The following is a 16,347-nucleotide window of genomic DNA, read 5'->3' on the forward strand; positions in this document are numbered from 1 at the left end:
GTCAGTTGGACTGTCCTCAACTTTCTCCGTGTCCTCCTCCTCCATCTCCGCAGCTGTGCACATCTCTGTCGGCTTCTCGGCGTCCTGTCGCGCTTTTTGCACACTGTCTGTGGCCGAGTTGTAGATGTCACTGGAGCATTTGATCATTCGGATGAGCATGAGGCTCCGGTGCAGGCGGAGTCCTCCTTTCTGGCTGTGGGACGTGTACAGTTTCCCCAAAGAAGTGTAGAAGATCTTCATAGCCTGGCTGCTCGCATCCATATCCACTAATTATATTAATTAAATATTAATATATAGAAGAAACATATTTGTGTATTTCTCTCTCTCTCTCTCCCTCCCTCCCTCTCTCTCTCTCTCTCTCTCTCTATATATATATGTATATAATATATATAGCCAAAACAAAATAATTAGGTCATATTGAAGATTCATTTTGTATCAACGCTAATGCTAAGGAATGATATGCTACCAATAGCTACTGGTGTTCATAGTGTGTTTTAAATAAAGTTCTGCCACATTGTTATCTTTTAAGATAAACTCATCAACATACCTTAATTGGCTTGTCTGAGGTGTTGGTTGGTTGGTTGGTTAATTGATCAATTTGACATAACGACTTGATCTCTTGGAGATGTATAAAGTAGCTGTCTATGTGATATAGTGTGTGCTTGTTATGTTCTTTCACATTGAATTGATTTATTTTTGCTCAGTCGTGCCAGTGACGTCGAAAAACGTCCAAAGCTCACGTATGTGACGTCACATAGACGTAGGTTCACGGTCTGACGTCACAAATAATTCCACGTCCATTATGTCGTAAAGATACTTTAATGTATGGATCAGTGTATGTTTGACATGAAGTTTTACAGAAAGTTGATTGGTTGTTATTGATGAGTCAGAGATTATCTTGACGTAAATTTGATTTTTTTTTCACTAAATGCCTCAACTTGCTGAATAAACTTGTGCACAAATAATCGTCCTTTTGTGATAATGTTCACGAACACGCGACAGAAAAGTCTTCGTCATCCTTATGCTGCCACCTTCAGGTCAAGACTGGTCACTGCTATACACAATAAATGTCAAGTATCACTTTCACACTTGAAGTTCGGTACTCTGGTCTGAAGTACAAATTTATAAAAACATACTTTAGCGCGGTTAATTTAGCGTTCACATTTGTATTTTTGTCCGCGGAACAAAAATATATCAGCAAAGTATTAGCATAAAAGCGTAAATGAACATAAAATTGGCGCCTTGGTTGTGACGTATAAGTTGTGCGACAAAACTCATTCACAACAACATAACTTCCGGGTTACATACGCTCGTATCACTTTTTTCTTGGGTGGATTTTTTACCTGGCAAAATGTAACGAAGAGGATATAAATTTCATACAGACGCCTTAAAGGTTGCCGGGGTTGTGCTGCAAGGATACCGTGTTTCTGACGACCGACACCGGACTGCAATGTGCAACACGACGCTTTTGTTGAAAAGAGAAGGTATGTTTAACTACTAGCTAGCGCTCTCTGCTGGTGGCAGGTTGTCTCTGAAGGCTAAAGGTACTTTTGGCCCTTTTCTATGTACTGTATATACATGTATGTACTTCTGAATGATGCACACACATTACGCAAGATTAATTACAGTAGCAAACGGGATCGATGTTTATTTAACTCTCTAGTGAGCTAAAATATTGAACTACATATATATATACCACGTGATCAGATGTAAAACGTATGTAAGACTCGGTCTCTTTCCACAAATGTCCCACAAATATTCAAAAGTGCTCTCAAGAACAGAATAAATAGAACATCAAATCAGCACATCTTCCATAAGAGAACTTTAATTCAGAGGAAACTTTGGATTCAGCAGTATTTGTTTTGAAACTGTCTAAATACATGTATTTTTAAAACATATTGTATTAACTTGTGTCCTTTTTGATGGTTGGCTCCTTCCTGTGCCCATACTTGGCTGAAATAGACGAAGGTGACAACCAAGTGATGATCAGAACCTATCGAACCACAATATATTTAACAATGTACTATACATTTGAACATTGAAAAAGGCATATGGGGCACAGTCATCAATCAGCACAGTGGGGTAAAAGTGACTTTGGGTCCACTCAAGCTGGCCTCCACATAATGTAGTGCACTTGATGGCTTCCACTCTCCTGCATTATGTATAAACTGCACTTACGTCACTGCTCCATGAGGTTATTTTAAAAATGAATCAAATACAACAGGACACATTAGCATTAACAGGACATATCAATCATTTATAAATGATACGTATATACCTTTCAGCCATGATTTTACATTCATTCTTTTTTCATTTAATACGATAGAGCTTTTGGCACTATAATTATTTTAACCCAAAACTAAAAACAAACAAAAAGAGAGCTGAATTTGTGTGACGCTCAGCTCTCCACCTCCGAATATCACTTCCATATACGGCCACTAGGGGGAGCCAAAGAAGTCACAATACATGACAATACAAAGAACACTCAGCAGCAGATGTCGATCATTACAACTTACTGATGAAGAAGTAATATAATAACAAACATATTTACTTCAAAATGCAACAATTGAGCACATAAATAAGACAAACTTACTTTTTGTACTGTTTGGATTTAAACCTTTTTCAGTTGTGGCCTCTAAGTATCATGAATATTATTTCGATGGTTGAAATAGACTGTTTCTATCTGACATTGCGTGCCAACTTACATTCAACCCTCATTGCAAATTCTATTTATTTGCACAGTTTGTCAAACTGCAAGCGGTCCTTGTTTTCAGATATTGAACGTTTGTACATTGGGTTCAATAAGTTCAAGTCCAACCGTTTTGTTTCTCCGCGGTTTTAGCGGCATTTAGCGGACGTGTGAATCCTGCAGCTACACATGAAAGTGACTCGTATCAATGCCAGTTGCACGCACGCACACACACACACACACACACACACACACACACACACAGAATCATTTCACAGTGAAACACTCCAAAGGATGACCACTGAAGAGTTCAGGGTTAAAGTTCATCACGTCCCAACATTTGAATGGGAGGAGTGGCGAGATATGCTACATTGTTTTCTTCAAAATGCTGCTCGTGTTGCATGTTTTTGCTTATTTTACCACGTGAGGACATTCAAAAGCTGGTCATGTTAGCGTTGAGCGTGGAGAAGCCTGGTCCAGGTGGAGCGGTGAAGCTGTACGCCGCGTACGCCACAGCGGAGCCCACCATCAAGCCTGTCATGTAGGACACGGTCATCACGTTCCCTGCGCAAAGAAGCCATTAAAAGCAGCCCGACTGGGGCGATTGATCGTATAAACTGTAACTACATCTTTTACCTGCTAGCTCCCTCTGTTCGGGCGCCACTTTGCCTGCGGCTTGTATCATGGGCACAGAACCAAAATAGCCGTTGGTGACGCCCATGAGTAAGGAGAAGAGACACGGCCAGGCGGGGTGGGCCAGGGTGGGTGCGTATGCAGGGTACACACACATGATGAAGAGTGGGATGAAGACCACTCTAAGGCAGGAGAAGAAGAGCAGACGACCTCCGGACCAGTCGTATGGCAGCGCTGCTAGGATCTGAACAAGCGGGAGCATATTTTATTGTTAGTCACTCATATAGCAGTGATCCTTAAGTGAATATAATTGCTAACATTATGTTCCATGACTATTAGCCAGAAATTAAATGTAGAATAACTTTCCAAAGTAAGTTGCAGCTCAATTTGTGGCAAAGCTGACAAGCCACCAATAGGTAGTCATGCTTTTACTTGCTAGCAGACTAATGCTAACATTAGCTAACAATCTCTGACAAACTAGCCTGCGTAACCTACTGTTTTTGAGGCATTTCATACAATAATGAATGTGTTTTATACTTGTATACCAGCTCAACAGATATATCTTGTGAAATTACTTCTAAGACTTCTAAAATGTAACCAAACAACACAGGCGCTAATGAGTGTCATTGCTAATACAAGAGACAGCTCAGTGAAAGTAGCCTACAGACTACTGCAGTGCATTCTGGGACTTGTAGTGTCTTTGCTGCCTGTCCTGATCATAATAGTATTGATAATAATAATGGTGGTGATAGTAATAATAACAAACTAACATATATACATACAGTATGTAACAAATAACGGAATAAATTAAATTAAAAAATATGATAAAATGCAAAAAAGTAATGTAGTTAAATTAATAATAATACAAATAAAATAATAAAATGTAGTAGTAAAAAAAGGAATGTCAGACCCCCCTCACCTTGCCAACAAAGTCTGCCATGTTGAATGTGGCCATAATGAGGATAGGTAGCCACTCCCCCAAGGTGGGGTTTCTCATCTCGGACTCCAGGCCAGGAAACAAGCACAGGGTGATGCTGTAGGTCACCGCTATGGACAGCATGTAGGCCCAGATCACACGGGACACCACGTAACGGTGCAAAATCATGTCTGATTGGAGAGGATGCGCACGAACAAGACGTGAGTCAGACTAGTTGAGCACATGAGATGAGAAAAAGTGACAGCTTACCTCTTACACCAGGCCAGGTTCTCTTTATTTTGGCTTTTGGGGCATCAAATCGTACATATGTTCCACCTACAAAGTCCTCGCTGCTCTCTTCTGTTGTGGGAGGCCCACTCCCACCATTCCCCTGAGGAAATAAAGAAGGTCGGAACAATTTTTTCCAAAGCCATAGAACAGGACCTGTAACTTATTGGGACATAGGAATCACTAGCATGATCAAGTTGTTTTGGTTGAATACAAATCTGAAAAAAGTAGGATATTCATGCTTTCCACTGTACATGGACATACTACAGTCACACAGCTTTCTTAAAGCGAGTATCTACTAGTCCTTATGGTGAAATCATTCAGAAGAATGTGAATATTAGCATTTTAAAGGACATGTGCAGTATTAACCATGACACACGAGTGGAACCATATTCATGAATATATAATCTTACTGGAGTCTATTTCATGGAAAACGTGGGCGCCCTCAGCTTATTATAGTGGAGCTACAGCTACTACTCATTTTCTTCTACTCACGACGTTGCACACACGCACACACTCGTCTATTAGTTGATTAAAGGGTCTTGTGTGCCAGAAGGAAGCACTCTTCCTGATTAGAACCATAATGTGGAGCACTGCCTTGGTTTCCCTAGCAACCAACACAAAGAGCTAACTGAATCATCCCTCGAATGCTGAAGCAGAAGAGAGTGGCACATCTCTCACACGCAACAGGGCAAACGCACAAATATAAAGAGGACAGCCTGAGATGATGTGTGACACACACACACACACACACACACACACACCATGGCTATCAAGGTATTCTCACTGAACAGAGTGAACCTGCTACCAAGCTTGTTTCTCTTTGCTGTCAGACCTTCTCAAGTTTTTGTTTGTTTAGGAGGATTCTTGTGGTTTTACAAGCACCTCCAGCTCCAGGAGGCCCCACTTGTACATGTAAAGCTCCATCCCTGTCTGACCCCGTGCATCCAGCAGTCCAGTGCACTGTGAGTCTCATTCATTCTTCCACCTGAGCAGCAGCAGCAGCCAAAAAGCAGCTGTAGTTTTGAAGAGTTATGCTTGGAGACGGCTTTTGCACTTATAACGAATACGCAGGGCCAGCAAGGCCTTCTGTGCTGGCCTATAGACTGTCAGAAGCCCTGACCTCCGTTTGTAGCATAAATTCTAGTATGTTCCATGAAATCGTATCAATTTATTCCCAACAGTCTTGTATATTTATTTCCTAGCGTGTGTCTTGGCTGCACTGCTTCCTGTATGCTTGTGTGCAAATGTTTGCTTTTTTTTGTCCAATCAGATTTCAGCTTCTGAGTTGCATGGTCATGGTCATCTGACCAGGGCCTTCTGCGTTAGGAATGCTGGCCCAGCGCCGCTTGAACTATTAGCGATGTTTCTTTAACCATTCACAGGGCCAGCTAGCAGGCGCACAATCAGCAGAAGGTGGCGGTAATGCACACCAAAAGGACAGGAAACTAGCTAGGTAGCTTGCCTCAGCCCGGGAAAGGGTTTGTTCGCTTCTTTTTTTTCCTGTTTTTTCCATGTTATTATATAAATACTGATTCTGAAGATGATGTTGTAGTGCAGAGGTTTGGAGTTGCTTGGAGACAAGTATTCGAAGCTAAAAGTGTCCCATTACTTTTGTCCACATCGTGTATTTTAGAAATTCAGCAGAATAAATGGAAGGCTCCAACTTACAAATTTAACCTCCTCCGCTGTGACGTCGTGGTGGACCCTGTAGCCGCTGCCGTTGCTGCGGGGGTCGTGACCTTTGCCTTGACCTTTGCCCTGCGCGTGGCCGGTGTGGTAGCGGATGAACCTGGAGCGTCGCACGAGCAGGTGAAGCAGGAAGCACAGCATTTCCATGGCGATAGAGACGAGGAAGAAGATGAGCGTGTTCCTCCTCTCGTCCGGGATCAGCAGCTTGGTGAAGATGCGAGACAAGGAGATGATGACCCCCGCCGTGCCTGGGCGCATGGTGAAGAAGGAGGATGTGAAAACAGGAATCGGAGGGGAAAATAATTTGATAAGAGCGGATGTTTCCATACTTACTCTCTCCGGTCATCACCCCTTGTGTGTACCTCTTGGGCAGCATCCCCATGTAACCATAGAAACTGGACTGCTGCACTGGAAGCAGATGAGGAAGTGCGGACAATAACAGTCCACGTGTTACACTCTTCCTGAAATATCATCGAGATTTGGATGACGCGCACCGACAGACAAGTTTTTAAGACGGGGGTGTCCAAACGTTTTCCACTGAGGGCCACATAGTGAAGAATGAAAGGATGCAAGTAAGGGCCACGTTGATATTTAGCCAAGTTGATAGCTAAGACGTTATACTGTAAGGTTGATATGCTAACACGTTATACTGTAAAGTTGATAGCTAAGACGTTATACTGTAAAGTTGATATGCTAAGACGTTGTACTGTAAAGTTGATATGCTAAGACGTTATACTGTAAAGTTGATATGCTAAGACGTTATACTGTAAAGTTGATAAGCTAAGACGTTATACTGTCAAGTTGATAGCTAAGACGTTATACTGTAAAGTTGATAAGCTAAGACGTTATACTGTCAAGTTGATAGCTAAGACGTTATACTGTAAAGTTGGTAGCTAAGACGTTATACTGTAAAGTTGATATGCTAAGACGTTATACTGTAAAGTTGATAAGCTAAGACGTTATACTGTGAAGTTGATATGCTAAGACGTTATACTGTAAAGTTGGTAGCTCAGACGTTATACTGTGAAGTTGATATGCTACGACGTTATACTGTAAAGTTGATATGCTAAGACGTTATGCTGTCAAGTTGATATGCTAAGACGTTATACTGTGAAGTTGATATGCTAAGACGTTATACTGTAAAGTTGATAGCTAAGACGTTATACTGTATGTACAGTATTTCAAGAAAAATCTCAGCTTTAATACTTCAACTCTATGCTACTAAAACATCATTTTTCCATCATATTACCAGTTTATTCTCGTAAAATTACAGCCGTTTTTAAAGTTTCCAACAATTTCAAATTTCTTCTATATTTATATTTCTATTCTAATATTTTCACCTCATTCCCACAATGTTAGAACTTTCTACCCAGCCTAATTGTCCAAAATGTACAACTTTATTTTGTTTTGTTTGCTTCTCTTAATGTTATGATCTTTTTTCTTTCATATTTAAACTCTGTGCTACTAAAATGAAGGTATTCTCCTAAAATTACAACATTCCTTGTTAGAATATAACTTTCTTCTCTTAATATTTTGACTTTGTTTTTTTAAATGACAGCATTTAATCCATTTTTTGTTGTTGTTTTTTTTTAAATCTACCATCTATTTCAGCTTTCTTCTTTTAATATTATGACTTTATTCCCATATTTTCACCTTATTCCTATAATATTATATTATTATTAGGGATGTCTGATAATATCGTACTACTAATATTATCGTCCTGATGTTGGCATAAAAGTGGTTCTTGATACTGATATCGGTATGGGGGTTTTCCGTATAATGAAAACCGATTATTCAAAAAAACAAAAAAACAAAACCTGCTGTATATAGGCATACAGGCTGCCGTACTTGCTGTCATCTCGGCATCCAGCGGCGCCAATACGTGGAAATACTTCGTCACGTCCTGTGTTATTCCTCGCAGTCGGAAGTGGGCGTGATATGTTGAAAGCACGGGCGTGGGTGTGCCGCACATGGCATCGACCTCGGCTAACTCAGCATGGTCTCGTCGTCTCTGTTGTCAGTCGACATTTTTACCCACGTCGAGGGTCACCAAATGTGGAGATGCGATACACAACGGGACAGAGTCGAGGTAGGTGGCACCCATCGGTTTACTCTCCACTCAACTCAACAACAAGCAACAATTTTTTAGCAAATGCTAAGTGGCCACAACAACCTCATGACCTGGAAAAGGAAGATAGATAAATAGATACTTTATTCATCTCCAAGAGAAATGGATAACACATATCGGTATCAGGATTGGTTGAGATTGGAATCGGAAATTGAGAGTTGGCCAATATCCGCATATCGGTTGTCGGCAAAAAAGCCAATATCGGACATCCCTAATTATTATATATTATTATGTCAATACTTTTTCTCCAAACTAATTTTCCAAAAATTACAACCTTGTTTTGTTTGTTTCTCATAATATTATGACTTTTTTTTCTTTAATATTGATTTCTTTAATATTTAATAATGATGTTATTTTTTCCCAAAATATAATATAATATCAAGTTATTCTCGTAAAATGATGAGTTTTCCTTGTTACAATACAACATTTTTGTCTTCATATTTTGACTTCATTCTTTGACTTCAAAATTACTGTTGATTTTTCCATTGTTGCTGCTTTTGTTGGCTAAGAAAAAAAATAAATTCAGCTGTGGCGCTGCAAATGTCTCCTGAGCCGCACTTTGGACACCCCCGCTTTAAGCTTATTAATTCCATGGAAGGGTCTCCTTTAAATGTAAGACGTGTATTTGTGTCGTGCTTGAGACCCTGATGCTGTGTTAGCATGCAAATAGGAGGCAGTGGACATGTCAGCAAACATCCATTCATTAGTGTGCATGTTGCTGTCCCCCTGATGACTAAAAGCACATGTTCACATGTTCAGCAGTGCTAGCAGCTTTCAACCTTCTGTAATCACACGCTGCGCATGGACACCAAGCAAGGACGTTGTTGGATGGATGAATGGATGGCTAGCATCACGTCAGATGATCTCAGGTCTCCCAGCCCTTCTGGGAAACATGAGCTTGGAGTCCTTCAAGTTTTGGGTGTCTTCACTGTTTGGACTTTTGGACGGATGGATGGACAGAAGTGGATGACGGATGATGGTATGGATGGACGGACATGGTGACGGACAGACACACAGATGGACTGATGGATGGATAACAGACGAGCGGATGGACAGCTGACTTAGATGTATGTCTTACCCGTGCATCCAAAGGCGACAATTCCCACTGAGACCAGGTTGATGACATAAGCCTGACTGGTGGTGAACTTGGCCAACCACACGTCAAACACGCTGACAAACACCAGAGGCCCCAATGCTAAGATGTAGCCTGCACACAGACGCACATCACACATATGGTGAAGCCTCGTTTTTTTTTTTTCCCCATACACTGTCTCGGTTATCGTACGTCCAAACAGTGCGCCTAACAAACTCCTCGAGTGCCCAAACGAAGCAGCCAGGCGTTGGTGACTCAGTCTCTGTGAAGAATAGATAGTGGTGGACTCTATAGACAGATTCCAGCCAGGGAATCCTTTCGTCATCTTTATTATGTGCTTTATTTGCCCAAAGAACGCACGCAGAGCGACTCATTTCTGTCTCCTTCCTTCCTCCTTCCAAGCAGTGTGCCATGCACTGATGAGGTGTTCAAGCACACTGTGTATTTCTGAGTGTAAGAGGAATTTGTGCTTTTTTAAAAAATTGAATAAAGGTTGCACGTGCAAGAACTTTGATGAAGAAGGTGATAAACATGTACAACGTTAGCGTCTGTTACACTAGGATTGTAATTGAAAGGTTCCTAGTTAACACGGGTTGCAGGAGGAATGGATTAACGGAGACACATAATAGATTGTGAGCTGGGCTCGTGTGTGTAATGATGATTGTAACTTCTGCTGACGGTTACAGTCAAGTTCAATCAAGTGAGCAAGTATACAGCTCATTTGTGGCTTTCGTCTAACCTTTTGGAAGAAAATGAGGAAAAGCGAGGTTCCACTGTACATTCATTAGTAGCTCATGGCTAAACATCGTGAGAACATTGGATCAGGTGACAGTTAATAGACTAAGATGCGACAAAAGAAGTGTGTGTGTCTGCAAATGTTTGTGTTACACACCCACAGTGATCCTGGTGTGCATGCTGAGTCTCTCCACCAGCACGTTGTTGAGGATGACAGCCAGCAGCGCCACCAGGATGTACGTCAGACTCATGTCGAACACGATGGATGTCCCTGAAACATGCATGTGTTCACACAGTGTGTCTTCAGTCCTCTCAGAGACCCATTTTTGGTGCGTATTTTATACCAGTGAACTTGTGGTGAAGGTAGTCCACATCTGTGATGAAGCTGTTGTAGGGCAGCAGGAAGCCAACCCCAGCCAATAGCATTGCAAAGTAGATGCCATGGTAACGGTCGTCAGGGATCGGCTCCTCAAAGTCTGAGCGGGAAGGTAGGAAATGAAAAGAATATGAAATCAGACCCGAGAGCTTCATTCAAGCTAATTTGGAGGAAATACAGGAAGGTTTTCTGTTTTCACTTTTACATGAAATACCATGGCCTTGATGTGATATGGCACCCGGAGTCAGTACTTCATTGGGCATCTTGGTTAATTGGGTCCAGACCCAACCGTGATATATGAATTTCCACAAAGTAAGGTTCTGGATTTATACATCAAATATTTTTTTAGTTAGAGCATAGAAAACCTCTTCACAACCTTCCAACGACGACTTTTAACATCATTAGAGCCCCCTAGACATGAAATAACACCCCTATAGTCACATTTACGCTCCTATTACCCAATATAGTAGACATAATGAGAGAAAATGAAGACATTATAGACAAAATAAGACTCTTGTGTTGATGAAACGAGTTCCAGTGCTACAGGAGCTGAGTGGATGGTGGACAGGAAGTGACGTCGGGGTTCAGAGTTGAGTTTTAGCTTGTTGTGGGTTACGGCCGCGACAGTAGGGATTATTGTGCCAGTCTTGAGATCAATCAAGCCTGCGTTAAGTACCGGCAGTCAAATCTGGTGCTTGTGTGTCTCACCAGATGTTACAGTACAGTAACATTACTGACACCTAGTGACCAGTGTGGAGTACTGCATACCATCACAACGTCTGAATGCGTCTTCTGAATGCCTTATATTTGTGTTTTAATTAATTTAGCCATTTTTATGCTCGAAAGTGTTTCATTTAGGCAGAAAATATATCGAATTTGCTTAAGCGTGCAATATATTTGTCCTAGTTGAGGATGGATGGATGGATGGGTGAATATTTTGTCCAGATTTTGTAGCGCCCCCCCGGAGGCCAAGGTGCCCTTAGCATGTGCCTGTATTGCCTAATGGGCCACCCGGCTCTGGACACGTTTTATCAACATTCATTGCATTTCTTCCACAATAATAAGACTGCCTGCTAATACGTCAACCTGATTAGACCCAAAAATCAATCGCAATAAAACCCCACATCCCACTGGGGGGTTTGTAGCACAAACTGACAATCTAAATGTTCCCCTCTGGCAGTCACGTTTAGAGGAGCCACATGGATACGGTTGATTGCGTCTTTTGGCTGGGAATTCTGACTTTTTCCTGGCAGGCTGGTGTGAGCGGGGACGCTCCACTCCATCTGTGATTGACAGCTCGAGGGGGGCCAAGAGAAAGGGCTAATGGAGGTTATCTGATTAGGGTAGACTCTGCAACCTGAATAAGCAATTTTATGGTAACGAGGTTGTTGAGCACCGAGTTGACAGACACGGCCAATAACGGCAGGAAAAGGAGACCTCTTTAATATTTCACCCAGGCGGGTGTGGCTTCTTCTGTGGCCTTTTCTTCCTTCCTCACGGGAGGAAGAAAGCCTTTCTATTTATGAAGGTGAATGAAACAGCATACCTGGTATGTTTTTCTTTCACGCTGACAGTATTTGTTGTTCATTCTTTTTTGTTTCAATTTTGTAATACGCGTTTGTCAAAATGACCTCCAGTTACAACAACCAGCAATATGCTTGCCAGGCCAGTAGTTGGCGATATCCCAGATATCCCTGATATCCCAGATATCTCAGATATCCCTGATATCCCAGATATCCCAGCCACAGAAAGACGCACCTTAATTACTCGAGAGGCTGATATTGCCAGACTTTATATATCAGTTCACTTTAATAATGATTTGGAGTGCGTGAGAATGCAGCTCTCTTTGACCACAAGGTCACTTGTTAACAAGTATGTTGCACAACACAGCAGCAACAGAACCAATGTTGTAATGCCAGCGAGCATTAACAGCGCTGATGAGTTCACTATGAGCAGCAGTACTGCAAGTGTAACACGCATGAGGTTCACACCAACCTGGAGTAGTGCAGCCAACATTTTATAGCGCGTGCAGAGGTACATAAAGCTGCTAGGTGCTGACAACTTGTGATACAGTAATCCCTTGCTACGCCGCACTTGGCTTCACTCTATCACGGTTTTTCAAAAACACGTGAATAAATCGTGCTGTTTCATAGTAGAATGCAGCCTAGCATTAGTCATATGCATATTTATTGAAATTTTACAATGTGGTGATGATATGTAGTATTCTACACTGGTCAGGTGTCAGTAATGTTACATTGATGAGACATAGCCACCGCAGGAAGTACTGTACAGAACAGGAAGTACAAATGAACAACAACAAGGAACTCTCCTAGTGCTAATATGTGTGAGTCTATGTTATGTCTTATGTTTTCTTTTATAATGTGTTTACACTGGGAAATACACATGTACAGGTGACTATAGGGGTGTTATTTTATGTCTGGAGGGCTGGAAACCATATTTAGAAGGTCACAAACAGATTTTCTGTGCCCTTAACTACAAAAATATTTGATATATAAATAAAAAATCCTACTATGTGGAAATTCACTTATCACAGTTGGGTGTTGAACCATGGAACCGCGATAAACGAGGGATTACTGTACCTCTAATGCAACTACTGCAATCATGCGGAGTTAATTAAAAAATCTCCATCCGGAGGTGGCCTACATCCACAGCTGTTAATGCTGATATTTTGTACCCGCCGATAACTATAGACACGGGTGGTTATTTGCATTTGCAACCATACATACTATTCAATAGAATCATAAGCACAACGTTGGGGTTGGTTTGCTAGAAAGTAGCGTGGTTTACGTTATTTATTTATGTGAGATGCCATTGACCAATGAGCTGTACTAGTGTGCACGCAGTCAGAAAGTCCTTCACCGGTCTCCGACAGCGCCAGGACTCCTCTCTCCGGGACGTCTTTGCTCATCTCCTCCTCCTCCAGCTGGTAGGAGTCGAAACTGTAGCTCTGCACCACGCTGCTCTCTCGTCCCTCCCTCCATCCGTCTCTGCCCGTGTCCCTCCAACCGCTTCTCACTCCATCCCTCCACACGTCCCTCTCCTCGGGCGTCTGAGCCGGCGTGGGCCTGCGGCGCTCCGCCCCCACCAAGTCCATCTCTGCAGCCGAGTCGAGCGCTCGCTAGACACTCCCGGGAGCGTGCATGTTGCGCACGATCCTCGAGACACACCGTTTTCCAATCGCGGGTGAGTTGAGGTGAGACCTTTTTAGGTGATGGAGGGGCTGCAGGGGGGAGGGGAGACGATACCATGAGATGGAGAGGTAGAAGAGAATAACAATCTGTCACAAGCCTTACTGAATGCTGACGATATCAGACAAGTCAAGGGTAGACAGCCTGTGGAAGCTGTGTGTGTGTGTGTGTGCGTGTGCGTGTGTGTGTGTGAAAAGAATATTAACTGGGAAAGTGACAAAAGATGCATGACTGTGTGGCAGGCCAACTGAGGAGTGTGAGCAAAGATGCCACGCCGCAAAGCACTGAAGCATGAAAGAGGAACATAAATAGTCTTATAAATTAAACATCTAGCTAAAAATTCCCCGTGTGATGTATTTGCACCTTTTTAGCTTTTGAATATTGCTTTACAAGGGGAAGCCACAAATATATGCACATAGACAACAAAGACATTTACTTGCTGCATGTGTACACATTGCACACACCCACACCCCCACTATATACACTAACTTATGCTGCCTTATGTCAGTGCAGCAGCTGTGCTACCATGGAAGCCTTTCACCGTCTCCATTCAAAACATGGCAAGGCAGTTTGTTGCAAACAAGTATTGATGTGACACACGTTCTTCTTGGTCATGCACGTCAACAACCAGCAAATACCTCAACCTCCGTATCAGGGCTACTCAACGACGATGTTCCATTCTTTTATACCTACTGTCAATGCAAGGCAGTACTTTAAAAAGTACTAAAGTCACACGGCGATATGCTCACACCAGTCAGTTCTGCTTCAGAGGAACTTATGAATGCATTTTAGGAAGGAAATGACAAGGAACATGATAGCTGCATGCATACAAATGATGCATAAATTGAAAATAGTTCATTAAAAAAAAAATAATTATAATACAAATACAAATATGTCAAATATAAATATTATAGTAAATAAGACCACAAAAGCAGATATTTCACTTAGAACTGTCTGCAAACATCCCTCGTTTATCGTGCTTAATTGGTTCCAGACCTGACTGCGTTAAATGAATTTTCACTATATGGAATTCTGTGTTCCGAAATGGATCATAGTTAGAGCATAGAAAACCTGTTTATGACTTTATTAATACAATCTAGAGTCCCGGAGACATGAAATAACACCCCCGTAGTCACCTTTACACTCTGCTATTCTTTGTTTCCACCACATTGCTCAACTGTACTGCAGGCTACGGGATCACTGCAGGGACACAATAGACGGCCAAGGTTTGAACCATAATTAAGCTCGCGAGCTAACTAGTTAGCTTCCAATTTACGTACTGTATTCTAAACTCCCCCACCCCCACCCACCGCCATCCCGATCGCGAGGCAGACTCCCTCGATGGCGGTGCGCCAAAGAAAAGGAAAGCCACCACCAGTGGAAGTGAAACCAGATGTCGCACAAATGCTCAGCAAGCTGAGAAATGCCGTTGGACACTGACCGCATGCCCGGTTTAAGCCACCTGACCTCCATGGCCGTCCTTAATAATGAAGATGTGAAATGATCTGCTCCTATGTATGACCGTTTCATTTCATTTTGTATTTAATATGTTGGGTGTCCAGTGTGAGTGACCTGTAGGTGTTCCTTCTTTATTCATTTCTGTATAATAGGAGCTCTTGCACTTGTTTTTTAAATGCGTGTCTTTTGCATTTGAAGTTTTCTCGCGTTTTTTCTCTGAATTTCGTAGTAATTTCAATAAAATAACAATGAAAGAGGTCACGTTAGGTTGACTGTCGAGTTAAAAGCTCCTGTTGAGCTGCAGCTGGATGTCATTCCGTGGACAACCTAGCGAGGGCGCTCGCATAGCTTCTTGGCTTTAATGAAAAGGCTGTCCTGTGACATTTCATTTCATTGAAGAGCTATCGACGATCATGCGACTTTTTTCCTGAATTCTGCACGTGCAGCAGGTGTCGCCGAGCTTGACGTACTGCTTCCATTAGAGAAGCCATTAATGAATACATCACGTGCAAGCTTTCACACTGACAACAGTATCATATTTTGCTTTTTTTTTTTTTTTTTTAGACTTTTAAAAAACACCCAAACACAACGACAGACATGCAAATGCTGCATATCCTCTGTTCTTCCTCTGACAAAAGGGGACACCGATGGAGTCTATGCGCTCTCTTCAGTGATTCTCCCGTCAACCCGACAGTTCGTGTTTATGCAATAGAAATTGACAACAAGTTACCTTCTTCCGTTCGTGGGCCACCCTCGCTGTCCGCTCCTTCACCCCGGACCTGGCGGCTCCTCAGTCGGTCTCCATCCAGAGGAAAGCTCGCTCCTCCTGACGCAGCATCCAACAGCTGAGGAAGAGGAGGAGAGAGAGCGAGAGAGAGCGAGAGAGAGCGACTGGAAAGAGGGAGGCTGGCTGATCACTCTCTTTATTTCATTTCTATAGAAGTCAGTTTTTACTGCAGTTTCAGCATGAGGTTGAATTTGCTAAACATACGACACGTTCAACAGGGCTTGTGTGTGATGACACCCAATTAACGCCAAGTGATGGGTACACATTTTATGTTATGAGCGTCACATCTCGCATGGCCAGCTGCTGCATCATATGCAATATACCAATATGCCATTGCAGGGCG

General features: G+C 42.3%; 1 protein-coding gene and 1 long non-coding RNA gene across 5 annotated transcripts; one reads left to right on the forward strand and one right to left on the reverse strand.

Moving 5' to 3' along the window:
• The first annotated feature begins 1,275 nt into the window (after nt 1–1,275).
• LOC129171376 (uncharacterized) lies at nt 1,276–11,162 on the forward strand. 3 transcript variants are annotated; one of them, XR_008566780.1, is made up of 4 exons: nt 1,276–1,484; nt 5,386–5,491; nt 5,912–6,007; nt 6,163–11,162. It is a non-coding gene; the product is annotated as an uncharacterized LOC129171376 (long non-coding RNA). The 3 variants fall into 3 exon arrangements; XR_008566779.1 differs by having other exon boundaries at nt 5,912–11,162; XR_008566778.1 differs by lacking the exon at nt 5,912–6,007.
• On the reverse strand, nt 1,709–16,095 carry slc29a4a (solute carrier family 29 member 4a). 2 transcript variants are annotated; one of them, XM_054759961.1, is made up of 11 exons: nt 15,948–16,095; nt 13,431–13,791; nt 10,519–10,650; nt 10,332–10,445; nt 9,425–9,553; nt 6,552–6,626; nt 6,198–6,466; nt 4,509–4,629; nt 4,242–4,429; nt 3,326–3,566; nt 1,710–3,253 (listed from the first exon to the last, which is right to left on the reverse strand). In XM_054759961.1, exons 2-11 carry the CDS (start codon nt 13,663–13,665, stop codon nt 3,123–3,125), a joined length of 1,635 nt encoding a protein of 544 aa, XP_054615936.1. In that variant the 5' UTR covers nt 13,666–13,791; nt 15,948–16,095; the 3' UTR covers nt 1,710–3,122. The 2 variants fall into 2 exon arrangements, with proteins under 2 accessions (XP_054615938.1, XP_054615936.1); XM_054759963.1 differs by lacking the exon at nt 9,425–9,553 and having other exon boundaries at nt 1,709–3,253.
• Nucleotides 16,096–16,347: the final 252 nt, after the last annotated feature.

Source organism: Dunckerocampus dactyliophorus, chromosome 18, assembly GCF_027744805.1.
Source record: "Dunckerocampus dactyliophorus isolate RoL2022-P2 chromosome 18, RoL_Ddac_1.1, whole genome shotgun sequence".
In the NCBI taxonomy this organism is placed as follows: Eukaryota; Metazoa; Chordata; class Actinopteri; order Syngnathiformes; family Syngnathidae; genus Dunckerocampus; species Dunckerocampus dactyliophorus.

Coding starts and splice junctions, on each gene's coding strand:
- slc29a4a (XM_054759961.1), bottom strand. CDS start 13,665: ATGGACTTGGTGGGGGCGGAGCGCCGCAGGCCCACGCCGGCTCAGACG. Junction 10,446..10,518: donor CCTTCACCACAAGTTCACTG/GTATAAAATACG, acceptor TGCATGTTTCAG/GGACATCCATCGTGTTCGAC. Junction 4,630..6,197: donor CAGCGGAGGAGGTTAAATTT/GTAAGTTGGAGC, acceptor TTATTTCCTCAG/GGGAATGGTGGGAGTGGGCC.